At 48.1% G+C, this 18,856-nt stretch overlaps 3 protein-coding genes across 5 annotated transcripts in view; 1 reads left to right on the top strand and 2 right to left on the bottom strand.

The window, feature by feature from the left end:
- IPPK (inositol-pentakisphosphate 2-kinase) overlaps window positions 1-12,016 on the top strand; it is a 62,090-nt gene extending 50,074 nt beyond the window's left edge. The window contains exons 12-13 of one of the 2 annotated variants that reach the window (XM_015117268.2): window positions 7,060-7,139; window positions 10,517-12,016. In XM_015117268.2, the coding sequence (XP_014972754.1) occupies window positions 7,060-7,139; window positions 10,517-10,742 (306 nt within the window). In that variant the 3' untranslated portion in view covers window positions 10,743-12,016. Of the gene's footprint in view, window positions 1-7,059; window positions 7,140-9,837 lie in introns of both variants that reach the window. The other variant, XM_077966343.1, reaches the window with a different exon arrangement.
- The window catches only part of SUSD3 (sushi domain containing 3), a 399,581-nt gene that overhangs the window by 345,249 nt on the left and 35,476 nt on the right, over window positions 1-18,856 (bottom strand). The gene's annotated exons all lie outside the window — the stretch shown is intronic.
- Window positions 13,206-18,856, bottom strand: part of CENPP (centromere protein P) — a 272,761-nt gene continuing 267,110 nt past the window's right edge. Inside the window, exons 6-8 of one of the 2 annotated variants that reach the window (NM_001194801.2) lie at window positions 15,189-15,268; window positions 13,984-14,075; window positions 13,206-13,560 (exon numbers count right to left, since the gene is read on the bottom strand). In NM_001194801.2, coding sequence (NP_001181730.2) covers window positions 13,430-13,560; window positions 13,984-14,075; window positions 15,189-15,268 — 303 coding nt within the window. In that variant the 3' untranslated portion in view covers window positions 13,206-13,429. The remainder of the gene's footprint in view (window positions 13,561-13,983; window positions 14,076-15,188; window positions 15,269-18,856) is intronic. The other variant, XM_077964965.1, reaches the window with a different exon arrangement.

Below are 18,856 nucleotides of genomic sequence, written 5' to 3'. Positions count from 1 at the left end.
GGGCTGTCGATAAGTCGGCTCTCCCCAGATAGCAGATCTGCTAGTGCCTTGGTCTTGGACATCCCAGCCTCTAGAACTGTGAGAAGTAAGTTTCTGTTGTTTATAAGCTTCCAGTTTTGGGCATTTTGTGATAGCAGCCTGAAGGGGCTAAGACACTCTTAATCATTCCCACCAAGAGTTTAGTTTCCTAAGAATCAACTTTTGATCCATTTGTACTGTATGATTGTTTTCTGTTTGATTAATTCTTGATCATTTCCTTTTTTCTATTAGGCTAATTTTTTCCTTTTGTAACTTCTTCCTGATATGGATGCTTATCCAAGTTTCAACACCTTCTTTGTTCTAAAATGTGTATTTAAAGCTATATATTCCTCTAAAAATGGCTTTGGCCACATTTCACAAGCTGTACTTTCAATATTCAATTAAAATATACTCTGATAACAATGAACATTTCTTCTGTGACTCATGGAAATATTTAGAAGGGAATTAATTAGTAAGCATGTGAGAGTTCTTGTTATCTTTTTTGTATTGATTACTAGCAAAATTACATTGGAGTGAGAATAGAGTCTAAGGGATCCTGTGGCATTTGTTGAGATTGCCATTTGATCCTTTGAAATTTTTTGTGGCTTTATTAATTTTTAAAAATAATGTTTCTATGTGTGCTTGAAAAGGTAGTGTCTTCTTGGCTGGGCATGGTAGCTCACGCCTGTAATCCCAGCACTTTGGGAGGCTGAGGTGGGTGAATCACCTGAGGTCAGGAGTTCGAGACCAGCCTGGTCAACAAGGTGACATGCTGTCTCTACTAAAAATACAAAAATTAGCCAGACATGGTGGTGGGTGCCTGTAATCCTAGCCACTCGGGAGGCTGAGGTAGGAGAATCCCTTGAACCTGGGAGGCGGAGGTTGCAGTGAGCTGCGATCACGCCATTGCACTCTAGCCTAGGCAACAAGAGTGAAACTCCATCTCAAAAAGAAAAAAAAAAGAAAAGGTAGTGTCTTATCAAACGTTGGGTATGGCATTTTAATCTGCCTATTAGGCTAAATTAATTGTTTTGTTCAGATCTGTAATCGTAATGATTATATTGTCTGCTTGTTCCGTAAGAAGTATGGCCAGAAACTTTCCATGATAATTTTGAATTTGCCTATTCTTACTTATCTTGAGGCTATGCTATTAGCTGCCTCAGAGTTAGAACTGTTACATCTTCCTGGTGAATTAAAATGTTCATTTTGGTGTCATTTACCATTTCCTTTAAATTTTTATTTTTATTTTTTCTTTTTACCATCACACAATATGTCCATGTAATCATTTAATCAGTTTCAAGTGTCCTTTATCTCTGGTTATACTTTTTGTTTCCTTTGACTGATTGTAATGGAACTTCTCTAGGTTCTTTGGTTTCATATTTGCACTATGTATCTTTTTCCATCCTTTCATTTTTAACCTTCTGTTTTTGTATTTAAAATGTGTCATATAATTGGGTTTGGTTTTTTATTCATTCTGACATTCTGTCTTTGTTATTTTATTAGACTTACACTAAAGCTTAAATTTAAAAAAATTTTTCTTACCTATTTTAGGTTTCTGTTTCTCTTCTCGGACAGTCTTTTGGCTTATTTGTTTATTTATTGAGGCGGAGTCTCGCTCTGTCGCCCAGGCTGGAGTACAGTGGCGCCATCTTGGCTCACTGCAAGCTCCGCCTCCCGGGTTCACGCCATTCTCTTGCTTCCGCCTCTCGAGTAGCTGGGACTTTGGCTTATTTTTTATTTATCATTCCGTGTCCCCGCTCTGCTTGGAAGTTGTAGAGGCCTTTACTTTTTTTCTAGTGGTTATTTTAGTTATTGCCAGCAAGCAGTTGGCTTATTAAAGTCTAATATTATTTAGTACTTTTACCCTCTTCTTGGACAATGCAGGGTTCTTAGAGTACATTTTACTGCTGCTCCTGACTTCCATTGTTATTGTTGTTGTGTATTTTATTATTTTAAACTTAAGGAGACATTCTTAATTTTTTTTATTACAGGCATTATTCATTTACCCATGTATTTATTTCCCACGTTGCCCTTCATTCTGGCCTGTATCTCTGAGTGTGTGTGTGTGTGTGTGTGTGTGTGTGTGTGTGTGTATATATATATATGGGATCATTTTGTTCTTGTCTGGAGAGCACTCTTTAATATTTCCTTTAGTGTAGGTCGGCTGGTGATGAGTTCTTAATTTTTGTTTCATGGTATGTATAAATGATATTTTTGGAGGCTTTCTAGAATCTGTGGCTTGATGTCTTTTTTTCATTTTAGGAAAATATTAGCCTTAATTTTGTCTTGTTTTTGCCCATTTCCTGTTTTATTTATCTTTATTTTAATTTTTGTGAGAGATGGGGTCTAACTCTGTCACCCAGGCCGGAGTGCAATGGCATGATCATAGTTCATCATAGCCTCAAACTCCTGGGCTCGGGATCCTCCTGCCTTAGCCTCCTGACTAGCTACAGAAGCATGCCAGCATGCCCAGCTTTTTAAAATGTTATTTTATTTTATTTTATTTTATTTTATTTATTTATTTTTTTTTTTGAGACGGAGTCTCGCTGTGTTGCCCAGGCTGGAGTGCAGTGGCCGGATCTCAGCTCACTGCAAGCTCTGCCTCCCGGGTTTTTACGCCATTCTCCTGCCTCCTACAGGCGCCCGCCACCTCGCCCGGCTAGTTTTTTGTATTTTTTTAGTAGAGACGGGGTTTCACCGTGTTAGCCAGGATGGTCTCGAACTCCTGACCTCGTGATCCGCCCGTCTCGGCCTCCCAAAGTGCTGGGATTACAGGCTTGAGCCACCGCGCCCGGCCTTTATTTTTTAAGAGATGAAGTCTTGCTATGTTGCCCAGGCTGTTCTCAAACTCAAGGCCTCCTGCCGTGACCTTCCAAAGTGCTGGGACAGGCGTGAGCAACTGTGGGTGGCCTTTTTCCTCTTTTCTTTTGGATTCTAATTACAAGTATGTTGGACACATTCTCTTACTTTTCTATGTCTTGTAGCCTTTGCTTTATCTTTTCTCGGTTGTATCCTTTCCATGCTTCATTCTGGGTATGTTCTTGTGGTCTGTCTTCCAGTTTATCTGGTATCTTTAGCTTTCCCATTTTCTTACCTCTGCCTTGTTCCTTGACCCCAAATTATTACCTCTTTTTGTCCAACCCATATCTTCAGGTTTAGAAAACTCAACTCGGTTTAGAAAACTAGTTAATGTGGTAGTGTTATGCTTCCTAAATAACATTTGCATTTTAAAAAGAGTGAATAATGTGGTAATTGCAGGTGTTTTGGAAGAAACAGTGGAAGAGACTTCAAACTCTTTGGACCATAGTAGTTAGCTGCCCCTCAGCGTATGCCAAACGTTGGTTTTGCCAGTTCTTCACCTAGAGCTACAGCAAGGATAACTGTTCCCTCCTTGTAACCCTAGCTATACCACCACAAGGGGAACCACAATTAGGAGAAATGCTAGTTGGTCTTCTGTCAATCATTGTTACATTGATTGAAATTATCCCCATCCACCTGCATGTCTTCAGTTTTTTCTCCTCTGCTGTTTAATCTGTTGAATTCTTAATGTCTATTTCTGCATCTTTTTCGTTCTAGAATCTCTGAATGATTCATTTTTATCATTTCCAGTTCTCCCTGAAGTTCTCAGTTTTGTCTTTGATACAGCATGATACAGCATGTGTGCCTGGCACCTCCAATAGTTGGAATCCATGCATGTGTGTTTCTTTCTACTATTGTGGGTTTTTCTTTTTTCAATGGCACCTTTTTCTTTTAATAGACTTGTTTTTTAGAGCAGTTGTAGGTTCTCAGCAAAATCAAGTGGAGTATGTAGCTTCCCACAGACCTTCTCCCCCATCGTGGTTTTGTTTTTGCTGGTTTCCATTCATGTCATCCTGTCTCCTTGTGTCTGCATAGTTTTGCTTGTGTGCTAGAAATTGTATTTGAACAATTATTTTAGAAGTAACTTGAGGCCTAGGATCATAGGCCTCGAGAGAATTTTAGGTTTGTTTCTATCAGAGGCCTGGGAAACACTAGCAGCTGGAGTCATTTTAATTCATTTTTGATGGTTTGGTCTCTTTGAAGTAAAACTGTAATTCCTGGTAGGGCCTGTTGACTTTGGCTCACTTCTACTCTTTTTTTTTTTGAGACTGGGTCTCCTCTGTCTTCCGGGCTGGAGTGCAGTTGTGCGATCTCAGCTCACAGCAATCATCACCTCCCTGCAGTCTTCACCTCCTGGGCTCAAGTGATCCTCCCACCTCAGCCTCCCTGAGTAGCTGGGACTACAGGCGTGCACCACTACACCTGGCTAATTTTTGTAGAAACAGGGTTTTGCTATGTTGCCCAGGCTGGTCTGAAACCCCTAAGCTCAAGTCATCTGCCTGCCTCGGGCTCCCAAAGTATTGGGATTACAGGCATGAGCCACTGTACCTGGCCTCACTTCTACTCTTAAAAGGGCAGTATTTTGAGTACTAATCCAAAGAAGGGGGTCATGACGGTTACTGTCCCCATAGCCCTGAAGTTTGGTTAAAAGTTCCTCTCAGTCAACTGTGGAATTATCACTACCCTCTCTTGGAAAAGCAGATCCAGATACCTTTGTCCTTCCCTATTCTAGCAGTTCTTCCCTGACTTGTTAGCTCTCCCTTCAAGCAGATATTTTGTCTAGCTTTTTTAGTTGGCCTCTGCAATTTATTGGCCTCAACTACCTATTCTCGCATTACATGAAGTGGAAGTCTAACCTCTTCATTTTATGACACACACACACCAAAATCTGAGGATGCTCAAGTACCCCAGTTAAGTCCTCCATATCTGCAGATTCTGCATCTGGAATTCTCAGACACCAAGGGCCGACTGTGTGTGTGTGTTGTGTGTGTAATTCTCCCCATCTGATGCCTGGAAAATACTTCATTGTTATAATTTGCATTTCCTTGATTTTAGTAAGATTGAACATCTTTTCATATATATATATATTTACACACACACACATATATATACATATATATATGCACACACACATATATATACACATACACACACACATATATATATATTCCTTTTGTCAATTTATGTGGTCCACTTTTGGGGGTAGTTTTTTCATATTGATTTCTTACACTTTACATATTCCTGACATTGATACTCTGTTACATGTTGCAAATATTTTCTCCCAGTCTTTCATTTATCTTTTGCCTTTGAATTATGACTGTGTTATATAAAAACTTTTTATTCATTCATTGACTTATTATTGAGATAGGGTCTCAAACTCCTGGGCTCCAGTGATCCTCCCTCCTCCGTCTCCCAAAGTGCTGGGATTATAGGTGTGAACCACTACACTTGGCCCTGCTAAGGCTTTTTAATTTTATTTTATTTTTATTTATTTTTATTTTTGAGACAGAGTTTCGCTCTTGTTGCCCAGGCTGGAGTGCGGTGGTGCGATCTTGGCTCACCGCAACCTCCGCCTCCCGGGTTCAAGCAATTCTCCTGCATCAGCCTCCCAAGTAGCTGGGATTACAGGCCTGCGCCACCACATCTGGCTAGTTTTATATTTTTAGTAGAGACAGGGTTTCTCCATGTTGGTCAGACTGGTCTCAAACTCCCGACCTCAGGTGTTTCACCTGCCTCGGCCTCTCAAAATGCTGGGATTACAGGCTTGAGCCACTGCGCCTGGCAATTTTACATTTTCAAATGTTGAGAGACCTTAATGGCTTCTGGGTTTTGCCTCTTAGAAAGGCTTTTGCAGTACACTAAGGATGTAGTACATGTTTTACACTTCTTTCTTATATTTAGTAATTCTTTTGGACTGGGGTGTTTCTGTACTCTGGGAGATAGCTGATTTCGTAGCTAACTGAGTAGAGTGTAAGGATAGGAGCTGCTCATTTCCATCTGCTGTGAAAGGTTTTCTCAGGCCCCAACAACAGTGTGCGGGCCTGAGCTCAATCCGTGCTTTGAGGTTCTTCCCACTCCCTCTCGCCCAGTCCTGCCCTTTGGAAGCTGCAGCTTGGATGTTTTCAAAGGCCATATCCTCCGGGTTATATGCAGTTGAGGGGAGCGGTTAAAAGGGAGACAGGAGATGATGGTCTGTCATCAGTAGAAATATTGAGGCCAGTGACATGTGAGGCCCAGTTACTTTTTTTTTTTTAACAGCTGTTTATTTTTGTGAAAGTGAGAGCTATGCAATCTAAAACAATCCAAACCAGATGTGAAAGTCCAAAGAAGGAAGGGGAGAGAGTGCCTCACATTCCGCTCTGTAGAGGGACAGCTGTGAGCGTCCTTCACCTCCCTCCCTGCCTGCGTCACACATGTGAGCATGTGTACGGCTTTACGTGTGTCAGCTCTGACAGTGTGGTGTGTGTTGAGCTGTCCCTGGTCAGTATGGACAGACCCACATAGCTTGGAGCATGTGTTGAAGAGTGCAGATGTCAGAGCCAGCGTACCGGGTTTGAGTCCCTGCCCTGCCAATGACGACGGACAAGTGATGTCTGTGTCTGTTGCTTGTCTGTAAAGCGCGACGCCGGCCGAGCTGCCCTGTCGGGCTGCTGTGAGGGTGGAGTGAGTTAACACACACACAGCCTGTGGAAGGGTGGCCGTCTGCAGTTGTCTCTGGTGACTGTGACGTTCCGGAGGGAATGTCGTGCTAAGTGACGCCTTGCCGAACACCCTGTGCACCCTTCCCACGGGTGTCGAGTGATGCTCGCTCGACATTCTGAGTGTGGCCAACATGCGGGGCTCAGGTGGCTCACTGCCTTTCCTTCCAAAGGCCGACTGTGGGGACCTTGCTGAAGACGGATCATCCGTTTCAGGGTCCGGAGTTGGGGTCCCACACCGCTTGCTGTGAGAGGTCAGGGGGCGGTGCTGGCCTCCGAGCAGCCCCGTGGGGCTGAGGGCTGGCCCAGGTGCCCTCACAGGGCGACCTCCTGACGCCCCTGCTCGCTGTGGCCCACGCTCCTAATCCCACCCTCAGGTTCTGAGGCAGAAAGCAGTTCCCGCACTTGGCTACTGGGAAGGAGGGTTGTGTGGGGGGCAGAGGCTTCCTGTGTGACCTGGAGCTGATCTTTCCTGCCCCTGCAGGTGCAGCAGTACCGCGTCGCCATGACTGCCAAGGACTGCTCCATCATGATTGCGCTCTCCCCCTGTCTGCAGGATGCCAGGTGAGGCGCCCACTGCAGGGCATGCAGCCTGGGTCTCGCGGGGTTTTATGGACAGCTGGTTAATTGTTAATAGGACAGCTGGTTTCCCCATACTTAGGGACTCCTTGGCCTACGTGACGTCATGGGGCTTACAGCTCTCGCCCTCTAGAAGCTTGTAATTCGGTCGAAAGACAGATTTATGGAGAGTAACTTAAAAAGGTTGTTATTACATTGAAAGTTACTGTTTTCTAAGAAAATACTCCAAGAGCTCAGAAACAACGTGGACAGTGAGCTGCCCATTCCATTCCCTCAAAGAAAGCCAGTCCCTGAGATGCGTGGGTGCCTGTGGCCCTTGTTCCTTGGTTTCCCACGGTGCCAGCGTGGTGCACCTGCCTTTTTACTACCATAGTCATTTGAAAGCCTGTGAGGCGCACATTTTCTTCTGCTTCCTCCTCTGAATAACCGGCCTGTGCGCAGCCTTCTCCCTAATGCCACTGGTTTTTGTTCAGTCCCCTCTCACTGTTTCTGGGAACTCAGGATGAAACTGATAATCTCATCGTCGTTAGACAGCATCTCCATCACTGATCTTCAGGGGTGCCAAACCCTGCACCCTGTATTTGCGGAATGTTCCACATTCTTCTAACATGTGTTCCTGGGTCAAGATGACCTTGGTTGCTGGCTGCCAGCCACTCATTTTCCCGGTGCTTTTGAACTAAACAGTTCCCAGGATTCCTGTTCCCTGGCAGGCACAGAATTGTTTACTTTCCAATATGAAATACTGAGGAACATGATAGGGCATAACTGAAGTAGAAAAAAGGTGGTTCTATTTAGTTGAAAACTCCTGTTATCCCCTAAGGAAATACCTACAGGGCTAAGTTATGAGGAATTCCTTAGCTGGATTAAGCTGGTGGTGGTCGAAGAGAGAAAACCCACAAGGATACCACTGTTCAGCAGCCCCCGGACCAAGGATGCAGCCGGGCAACAGAGATGTGCTGGGATGCGGGGTGCTCAGGTGGGCTGTGAAAGGTGTTACTCACCTCGCCTAGCACCTGGGAATCTCTTAATGCCTGGTCAGTGATGTCAAAATGGAAACGCAGCACCCGGGGAAAGGTGAGGGCCCGGGTCCTCACGACCAACTGCTCAGCAGAAACGACACTGGGAGGAGAGCGTGTGTCCTGAAGTGCTGAGCCACACGGCTTAGACCTGGGGTGAAGGAACGGGAATCATCCGGCACAAAGCACTCTAGCCAGGCCTTTCTTAACAAAAGGAGAGGATCTCAGAGAGGCTTCTCCTCCGAGAACATGAGAACATGGCATGTGGGGCTGGGCCTGCTTCCAGGAAGGTATGCACAGTGGCCGCACCTGTGAAGTCCCAGTGACTGTGGTGCTCTAGAGGCCTAGGGACAAGCCAAGGCTGGGATTTCTCATGAGTCGTCTTGGCATCTTGAGATGCCTGGTAGACCTGAGACTAAATTTAGATCCCTAGACTTTAATTTACAGCTCACAGATAGACTGACCACATTTCAACTTCTTACACCCCCTAAAATAAAGGCTTCTCTAGCTCTGTGCTACTGTTTCTGCCCTGTCATAAAGGAAAATGTCTCAAGTTGGATCTGCCTTCCTGTCGCTGCAGAGCTTTGCCCCTTTGGGAATTTGGAACTGTGGAGAGAGCCGCCACGGCTTCCCGTGCCTAAACCCTGCTGCTCCTCTCGACCTCCCATTTGAAACACAGTGCGCGGCCTTGGCTTCTCCACCCCGATTCCCGGCAACCCCCAGCGGGTCGGTGTCCTGGAGAATGGCCTTCCAGGCAAGGGCAGCACCCCCTGCAGCCAGAAGGCCACCTGAGCCTCATTCTCCAAGGCTGCTGGAGGGCACACTTGTGGCACAAAGCGACATGTGTGTCCCTGGAGCCTCTTGCCCAGTCTTGAACTCCGGGGTGCTGACAGGAAGAAGAGCATTTCTGTGTCAGGAGCTGGTGCCCGCTGGTCACTGCCGTTGGCTCCCATGGAGCTAGCTTGTAGTTGACCCAGGTAGTCAGACCCTCCCCGGGAGCTGCCTGGAACATCCTTCCTGTCTTTACACCCATGGTCGTGTCAGGTGCTGCTTCTGAGAAATTAATTGAGGTGTCCTTTAAAATATGTAGCCCTAGTCATGGGCTGGGGATGTGACTGTTCCAGCCCAGGTGCACCAAGCTTGGGTCTCAGGCCTCAGAACCGAGGGGCGCCTTGGGCTTCTGTGGTTCTCACAATAAAATGTGGCCCCTTGGGGGGAGCTGCAGGCGCCTTCCAGCTTCTGGAAGAGGCTCACGACCTTCATCTGTAAACGAGTTATTTGCTGTTTACTCTTCAGGCGAGAATAGTTACTGACCCCAGCAGCTGAGTCAGGGATTCGTTTTTCCTACAAACAGGATTCCGGGGCAGGTGGCAGTGAGCACCGAGGCCGTGGTGAGCAGCGTCACTCACAGCAGGGACGTGCTCATCAGTATTTCCTCTCCTCGGCAGGAGCCTTTGAAGTTGGGGTTTGGTTTGTTGATTTCTAAATCTTCTAAATCTCGAAGAGTAGTAAACATTGGGACACCAGAACCCAGGATACTTCTCTTGGACTGAACTGAGCTTAGGTCACTTATTTAGCCAGTGACTTGAGTGCTGTGTGCCCTGAGATGAAAAGCGGGACACACAGCAGAATTCAGCACTCGGAGTGATCCTAAACGTGTTTTTCAGGGCAAATAATTATTCACATCTTGTTATAAGCACATGACTTCTGATGTTTATTAAAACCACAAAACTAAGCCCTGAGAAGCAAAATACAAAGGACTGAAGATAAAATTTGAGAATAAAATGAGAAACCAGATCTCTTCAGACGTGAACCAAAGGAGCCCGCGTTTCTCAGCAGACAGGAGAAGCACAGGAGGCGGCTTGTCGACATTTCATCCATTTGGCGCTGGAATGGCCAGATCTACTTTTTACTTTTTCTTGGGTTTTGTAATACTTGGCTCATGATAAAGGGACTTTTCAGCGTTCGTTTATACCACTGGGCTGGGGGAACACTGCTCACATGATCCACATAATTACTTTTCCATCTTTCAGTCCTTTAACCCTCTCTCGCCTGGTATGGTGGGGTGCACTGGCCTGAGGAAGCTTTGCGTGCTGGTGCACACAGCCAGCGCAGACAGCTGTCCACACGCACAGATGCACAGAACGAGTGCTTTTTGTGAGCTGGGGTGTGAGGCCATTCACTTCTCTTTTAAAAGAGATTGATTTATCTAACTTTGCAGAAGTCAAAGAAAAATATTAAAAAAACCCATACTAGTTGAAAGAAGGAAGGAAGGGAGAGAGAACGGGAGGGGAGAGAAATGAATGGGAGGCTTGTGTATCCTGAAATGGTATTTTTTACTTGCAGCTCTGATCAAAGGCCTGTCGTTCCTTCATCGAGGTCCAGGTTTGCCTTCTCTGTGTCTGTGCTGGACCTTGACCTCAAGCCCTACGAGAGCATTCCGCATCAGTATAAACTGGACGGCAAGATCGTCAACTATTATTCAAAGACTGTATGTGCCAAAGACAATGCCGTGATGTCGACTCGGTTCAAGGAAAGCGAAGATTGCACGTTAGTTCTCCACAAGGTCTAACCCTTTCCCTGCAGTGTCTTTGAAACTTGAACACAGAATGTGAAGGTTGAATGATAGAGCTATTTTCTGTTGTGTTGGGTGAGCTTTGGTTGTGAATGTTTTTGCTTTTAACCCCTGTTGAGGTGGGATTGCCTCTTGGATACATGGAATTGAAGAGCACTGGGAACATCTTCCTGGACAAGGAATGTAGGACATGCTGTGTCCCAGGAAGCTGCTCACACTCTTAATATGGAAGTGTCCGTTAAGCCCTGGGAAGACCTTCTGGATAGATCTTCCTTCCCAACCAGGGCTCATGTCTGATTCTCTAATGCTAAAAGCCTTATTCTAAGACCCAAGGTTTGGATCTGCTACCACCAGACTCCTAACATAGAAAACTTGAATTGTCACATACATTTTACAGTTTGAACTTTTAAGAAAACATGGATACTACTGGAACTTTCCCCAGCTGAGTTACATGGTCACTTTTCAGTGCAAGCCACATATCAACACAGGTTTTTAGGTGGTTCCCTGCTGCAGAGCGTGACCTCGTGGTCGTGCAGATGCCGGTTCTGAGCAGTGTAGACTCAGGGTCCCTGTGGAGGTGCTGAAGCCCGTGGTTCCACACGGGGCAGCAGGGAGCGCAAGACTCAGGTCAGGATGGACACCACTCATGCGAGCATTGACCTTTTTTTTTTTTGCTTTACAATTTAATCTTTCACATGAGGGGGATATGAGTTGTTCTTTCCCACTAAAAATTGCTGCTGTAGAAGTTGGAGGTGGAGCTGTGACTGGCTGGGCTGCTGGGGCCGGGCTGGGATGTGTGCCCCAACAGCTCAGTGCTTTCCTGACACTCCAGTGTCTGGGCTGGTTGAGGAACGAGTTCTCTCTTCCTCCCGGACCAAGTTCCTCCCTCGGGTTTGCCTTGAGACGCATTGAGTTTTTGGGCCCCGTGGCCTCTCCCTGTCAGGCTGCCACAGGCCCTGCTTCCGGAAGGTGAACAGCTCCTGGCTGCTGCCGAGAGGGTTCTCGTTGGGGTCACCAAAGTGTGCCCGGCTGCTATGAAAAACGTTGGGAATCTTGGTTTCAGTTTTTTATTCTATGCTAGGTTGTACAGACTTATTTATATCATCGTTTTGAGGGACTAATGGAGGCTTATTGTAACATATAATATTAGCGAAACCATGGAATTATATGAAAATTATACATGAGAAATAAGGAAACTATTTTGCTGATTGTAAATTTTTGTGGGAAATTTTGTGATAACTTGAGAATTATACTTGTTTGAATCAAGGCAACTCTTCTAGAATTTATTGTTCAATTCTGTCATATTCTAATTCTACACTCAGAGGTGCAAAAAGATACTTACACAACTGGACACTTTTACTGTTTGCTTCTCACTTCAAATGACACCGTCTCATACACACGGGTCCTGTGTGCCGGGATGGGGGCTTTGGAGACTCACCTAAGTGAAGTGCATGGAGCTCACAGACGGGCCACAGGCTCTGGGAAGTGTGGAGGGAGTGGCTGTGAGTACTGTCTTGACCCAAGGGAGTTCACTGTTGCTGGGCTGGGGCTGGGGCAGCCTCGTTTGGGATGATTTTGCCCAGTGTCACGGTGTGTGGAGGATGCTGGGTCCTGGGTTCAAGTGCACATGAGAGGGAACCCCAGTCCATGGGAAGGTGGGCTGGGCTCCCGAGGTCCTTCAGGGCTGCAAGAGTTATTGCCTAGCACAGGGCCCAGACAGGGCTGGACTAGACACAGTGAAAACAGCCTGTATTTGAGGGAGAAGAGAAAACAGGTGGACCCCCACTCTGTCTGGTCTTGGCTCCCACCAGCCCGGGCTGTGAGGAGCCCCTGAGCAGTGGGTGCCACTGCTGTGGATGCGTTTCTGGCACGTTCTGGAAACTGCTGTTGCTGTGTAGTCATGGCAGCCCTGATTGGTTTGAGACAACACGTGTTCACAGATACTAACAAACAATGCTAAATGGGCGACTGATGATGAGGTCACGGTTCTTATGGCACATCCGGGACGATCAGTGTAGCACTTAGGCTCTGCAGGGGGGTCTCTCATAAAGGACCTCATTCCTCACGCCCTGGCCCAGGAACAGTGCTGTCTTTGCTGTCTTAGGCCATTCTTGTTACTAAGCTGACAGCTCCACTTTCTTGTGGAAGACCAAGAACAGTGTGAGGATTTGCCGAGACTGCCTCTCAGTGCCACTGTGCGGACCTGGGGGAGGTAGGGAGCGTGGGCGTGGCTCCCCTGGGCTGCTAAGGACAGTTTAAAAATGAGGTGCCACAGGCATCCATCTCCAGAGCCCCCAGGAGGCAGGAACCAGGATAAGGGTGGCTTCTCCCAGCTGAGCAATGTGGCCGCCATGTCCAAGGTGGACTCGGTGTGAGGCCACGGTGGGTGGGGGGATGGGTCCTCCCCACACATCTGAGGACACATGACCACTTGGTACATTCTCTCAGATGTTAAGCTTATTTTTATAAACCACATTGTACATGTCACTTTTATTTGGCATTTTATACTTAACTAGCTGTATTTATTTTTCATGTCATCAGAATTTCCATATAATGTGCCATAACTGCATAGACAGCATGTCTTCAGGTTGTGGTTCTAAGTGGAAAATAGCAAATGTTTATATTCAATAAAATTGCATGCTCCTCCGCGCAGCATCTTAACCCTCCCGTTCACTGTTTTAGAACTAGTTGTTCTCCTCTGCACAAAGCGATTTTATCAAGCTTTCCAGAGCAGCTTCGATTCCAAGCACTCCGAGCAGGGTTCGGAAGCTGAGAGGAGCGGCTTCTATGGCTCTGTTCTTGTCCAGCTCCAGGGCTAGAAAGAAAACGTTAAACCGGGTAAGAAACTTCAAGGTGGCAGCTTTTGGTTTTTGTTTTCTGCTGGCATGGACCTCACCAAGACCCTGCCCTCCTCCTGACGGGCTGCATGGGATGGGACGTGCTAGTGGCGGGCAAGGAGATGGCGTGCGTGGAGGCCTCACCCGATGGCTCAAGGCACATTCCCTGTGCATTCAGCCCGGGAGGGCTTTGGGGCAGCAATCCTTCTCACGTTCAGCAATCCCTTCTCATGTTCTTTTTGAGTGATTATTGGTAAAAATATTTAAAAATTGATAGACAAAGTACATTAATGAGATTTCCAATTTTTGATTCTTGCCCTTTGAAACCCAGAGGAAATAGGCAGGTGGCTTTGCTGGGCATGTTGAGAAGTCACCTAGAGCAGCCACACCCAGGGACCTACCTCGCTGTGGGACTTTGGTGAGAAGATCCAGCTTTGGAAAAACCTTCCCGTCTTCATCTATTTGTATCCTCCAAACAATGACTAATTCAAACCTGAAAAAGCGATAAAACATGTCATTCTGTGCTTTTTGAAATCTGGCAAAAAGATGAGCAACCATGAGTTGTTCCTGGTGTCCATTTCCCCATGCTGGGCTCCCCTGCTCCTAGCAACCGTGGCCCACAGCGAAGAAGAGGCATGGTCAGTAGCACAGGCAGATGGAACCAGGACCACAGGACGGTGCTGCTCTGTCCGCACTGCATTGGCAAACATCAGTAGACCAGCAAAGTACAGAACACGGAGCAACAGAAACTTCAAAATTACTGGTGGGAGCAGACATGGACAAGCCACTTTGGAAATAATCTGGCACTGACAGAAAGCTGAACATGCACCCCGGAATTTCATTTCTAGGCAGTTGAGCCCAGGAGAAGCTTGTGTAGTGTGTGCCAGGAGGTGTGAGCCAGAACAAAGACGCCACATGCTCCAGAGCTGAAGAGCGCAGCAAGAGCCCGTGCATGATCCCCTCTGGGAGGATGAGCAGCCAAACTGCACTGCAGCTGCTCATGACCCTGGAGGAGGTGAGGGTGACAAAGGCAAGTCCCAGAAGCCTGCCTAAGGACCACACGATTTTAAAGCTTGGAAACCAGTTGAGTTGAGGCCTTCACACACAGGTCATAAAAGCACACCCAGATGGACACATGTCCACACATGCACAGCCAAGGGAAGAGGATGGAGAACACAGCACAGGCCAGGGTGGCGCCGGGGCTGGTGGAGGGATGGGCTGTGCTGTCAGGGCCCTGAGCCTGTCTTGTTTCTTCTCACTGCTTTGGGGTTTTCCACTCACCCCTGGCTTCTTCCCTTCGATTTCTAAGTAACAGCAGATCCACAAGCATCTCCACTTTCTCCAAGCCTCCCTTCCTTGATCCCGTAAGTCCTGGGGCGGGCCCCAGGACTGGCATTTTCCCCCTGCGGCCCAGCACATCCTCCAGAGCTCCAGCTGCCTGCACCCCCACGCTGGGCATACCTGCTGGGACCACTGATTCCTCCAACCGAGGACCTTTAGTTCTTGGTTAGGTGGTTTACTACTTAGAGTCCTACTTAGGTGGTCTCCTGCTTAGAATCCTTGTTTTAACAGGAAATGGGAGGCCCTGTGGCCTGCACAGACTCACCCTGGCCGGCTGGCACTGCGGATCCCCATGGAGCAGGAGGAGGGCCCCTCCGAGAGGTACACGGCATCTGGGTACTTTTCCTGCATGGGGAGAAGAAACGGTTACAGACAGATCCACTGGTGAGGAGAAGGGGGTCGTGGGAGGGGCACGGGGCGCCGTTCCAGGTGTCCAGTGAAAATCTGGGTCCAAGCGTTCACACAGCACCCACGGGCGCCAACTGCCCCTCCTGCCCTTGCTGTCACACGTCTGCCCCACTGTAGGTCTCTCCACAACCTCCAGGCTCCCATGACTGCTGCTTCCCCAGCATGAACATGGTACACAACCACCCTACAGCTGCATTCTCATCTCACAGGTTTCCCCACACCCCTTCCACCTGGGATGGCTCCTTGCTCTACCCTTGTCCGTCACAACCTGGATGGTCTGGGGAGGACTGGTCAGAGGATTCCCAAGTGGAGGCGCCAGGCTCCTTGCTGGAAAGCAGCTGTTTTTTGCAGGGTTTTAGCATCTGACCTGAAAAGCCCTTTGAGCTGAGGCTCCGTGAGGGCTGTGGCCGGGCCTGGACGCCCCTCGCCTGTCCATCCTCAGGACTCACCCCAGTGGCGCCCAGCCCACACACCGTCCTGGGCATGGGCAGGAGCCCACTCTGGTACCCTCACTGTGCCCAGTGGTGGCGCAGCTCCCACTGCAGTAAGGGAAAGGCCCTGCCTTAGTGAAAGCTTCATGATGAGATGGCATTTTATTGTCAAAAGCCTCCTCCTGAAAGCAGGGAGATCGAGTGGAATCTCTCAGATTTCTAGGCTTGCAGTTCTGGGAGAGTCTGGTTTCCCCCATGGGCTGTGAAAATTCTGGACACGTCTGCTTGTTTCTGTTACTTACAGCAGGACCCGGTAGCCTCTAGCTCTACCAGAACCGACCCGCGAATTTAGATCAAACCACAACAGTTTGCTTACTGGAACCTGAACAGATGATACATATTCAAAACTGATAAAAGTAATGGTGGCCGTATTCTCTCAGTTCTTAAAAACTTGTCTTTTTGGGCTGGGTGCGGTGGCTCACGCCTGTAATCCCAGCACTTTAGGAGGCTGAGGTGGGCGGATCACGAGGTCAAGAGATTGAGACCATCCTGGCCAACATAGTGAAACCCTGTCTCTAGTAAAAATACAAAAATTAGCCGGGCCTGGTGGCATGCGCCAGTAGTCCCAGCTACTCAGGAGGCTGAGGCAAGAGAATCGCTTGAACCTGTGAGGTGGAGGTTGCAGTGAGCCAAGACTGTACCACTGCCCTCCAGCCTGGGCGACAGAGCGAAACTCCGTCTCAAACAAACAAAACGTGTGTTTTTGGCTGGGTGCGGTGGGCGGCTCACACCTGTAATCCCGGCACTTTGGGAGGCCAAGGAGGGCGGACCACCTGAGGTCAGGAGTTCAAGACCAGCCTGGCCAACATGGTGAAAGCCAGTCTCTACTAAAGATAAAAAAAAATTAGCTGGGCGTGGTGGTGGGCGCCTGTAATCCCAGCTACTTGGGAGGCTGAGGCAGGAGAATCCCTTGAACCCAGGAGGCAGAGGCTGCTGGGAGCCGAGATCACGCCACTGCACTCCATCCAGCCTGGGCGACGAGCGAAACTGCATCTCAGAAACAAAAACACACACACGAAAAAACTTGTCTTTTTGTCTGCTCTTGTGAGAACAGCTTGCAGGGTCGGGGTGACAGGAGACTTTCACGGCAGGCTCCGCGTGAGAGGTCGAGGTCCTAGGGCCAGTCTGCCAGACATGCTTTCCTTTCTGTCCTCTCACAGCGACTGATGTAGAAAGGGCAGCCTGGGGGTGCTGCTTAAGTCCCATGCAAGCCCTGCCATGATTAAAAAGCACTGTGGCCTCCCCAGGCCTTAGGGAAGGATAGTGAGGGGAGGTTTCCCCTGAGAAGCATCCGGCCTGACAGCTAGTCCGAGGACACAAGGCAAGGGAGCAGGCTGGAACTGCAGTGACAGCGCCTTCCTGCTGCTCCAGAGACTTGCCGGATTGAACCAGATCGGCTCTGCTGAATGGGGTTGCGTGGGGACAACGGCGTGACCGAGTTTTTAAAAGCAGCAGCCCCTGCATCGCTGAGCTCTCGCCAGTGTGGGAGGCCCTCACCCTGCGCGTGTGGGCCTAACACAGCGAAGGCGCGTCGCAGCACCATCTGCACCCACCACAGGCTGAGAGGGGCCTGGCGGAAGCTTACAATTACTAACTTCAGCACAACAGTTTCCATAAGAAAATGTATACCTAAGTGATTTAAGTGGAAAGTGTTGGTTGATTTTTAAACCGCAGCCTCTTCCAAATTAATCACAACTGCTTGAGGACCGTAAGGGAGAGCCTGTGAACGTGGCAGCTCAGCTTCCAGGCTGGCTCAGCGGCAGCACTTGGGACGCGTTGGAACGGCTGGGGCCTGGGCCAGCTCCAACGTGGGGCCCAAGGCTCAGCCTCCAAGCACAAGGGAGCAGATGGAGCAGCTCTCTGCCTCCCTGGGCCTCTCCTCACCTCTCCTTGTGAGCAAAAAGGGGTTTAAATGAGATGCTTTCACTAAAAAATTAAAGTGTACCTTACTCCCTTTAGTTTGTAAAAGAAAGTCAGGTAGAAACTCTGACATTAGGAAGAGGTCAGGCACACAGTGCATGTTTCTGGAGGGCTTTTGTGGGACTGTGTGCAAAGGTTCTTTTGTGGAAGTTAATGCCCCATTCGTTTAGCCAAGGTCACGGTCACTGATAACTTGAAATAGAAAGGATGGGTCTCATTGGCAGACGTGTACAGGTGGGGAGAGAGGATGGAAAAGCTGTGAACAGGGCTACACTAGTTATATACAACTCAAGACAGCGTGGGCTTGAGGTCATTAGGCCTAAAGTCAGCACATCTCATCAGCAGTCGAGTTTTATAAACGACTGTATTTGACGTGGATAGAAGATGACCAAATTGGCAAGAAAGAGTTAAGGCAAACATGCGCTGATGAGGAAGAGGTATGTACCATATATTTTTGAATGCTTTCCATGACAAATAGTTACACAAAAACAGTGAATTGGAAAATCATAAGCCTTATCTGGAAAGCTCCTTAGATGTGTCACGTTTAAAACCGAGGCCCAGAGAAGGAAGGCACCTGGCTGAGCCCCCGTGGGACAGTCTTGGACCTGTGGCTCTTCCGAGTGCATCTGAGGGACCTGCACAGCCCTGAGAGTTCTGGCTTATACGGGAAATGAGCAGGACGCCTGTGCTTCCGTGGATATTGTCAGGAAGGTGGTGATGTAGGGGTGGCTGTTGGGAGGGGACCTCGTCGTGCACACTAACTGGTTGGCAGGCACTGGCGCTTCCCCTCTGGAGCCCCCAGCCTTCCATGGGAAAGCTGGTCTTAAGCTGGAAATGCTGAGGCAGCGATTCAAGTGGTGTTTGTTCAGCTGGTTGCCGTATGTGGGGAGTCTGCATTTGAGAGCTCTCCTGATGTTATGATAGAAAGATGGCGGCTGTGAGAATGTTGGCAATTTGATATCCAGCCCCAGTTTTACACCTGAGACCCGCTGTGCTGTTGCAATAGCTGCCGGATGCTAGTCCAAAGGGAATACAATTTTTAGCAGAGCTTTACAGAAAACCAACCTTGTATTATATTTCAGTGCAATACCAAAGAGGAATGCTATGTCTCCCA

The sequence above is a fragment of the Macaca mulatta genome, chromosome 15 (genome assembly GCF_049350105.2).
Source record: "Macaca mulatta isolate MMU2019108-1 chromosome 15, T2T-MMU8v2.0, whole genome shotgun sequence".
NCBI lineage: Eukaryota > Metazoa > Chordata > Mammalia > Primates > Cercopithecidae > Macaca > Macaca mulatta.
Note: the sequence above shows the minus strand (reverse complement) of the source record. Positions and strands in the feature narration are given on the sequence as shown.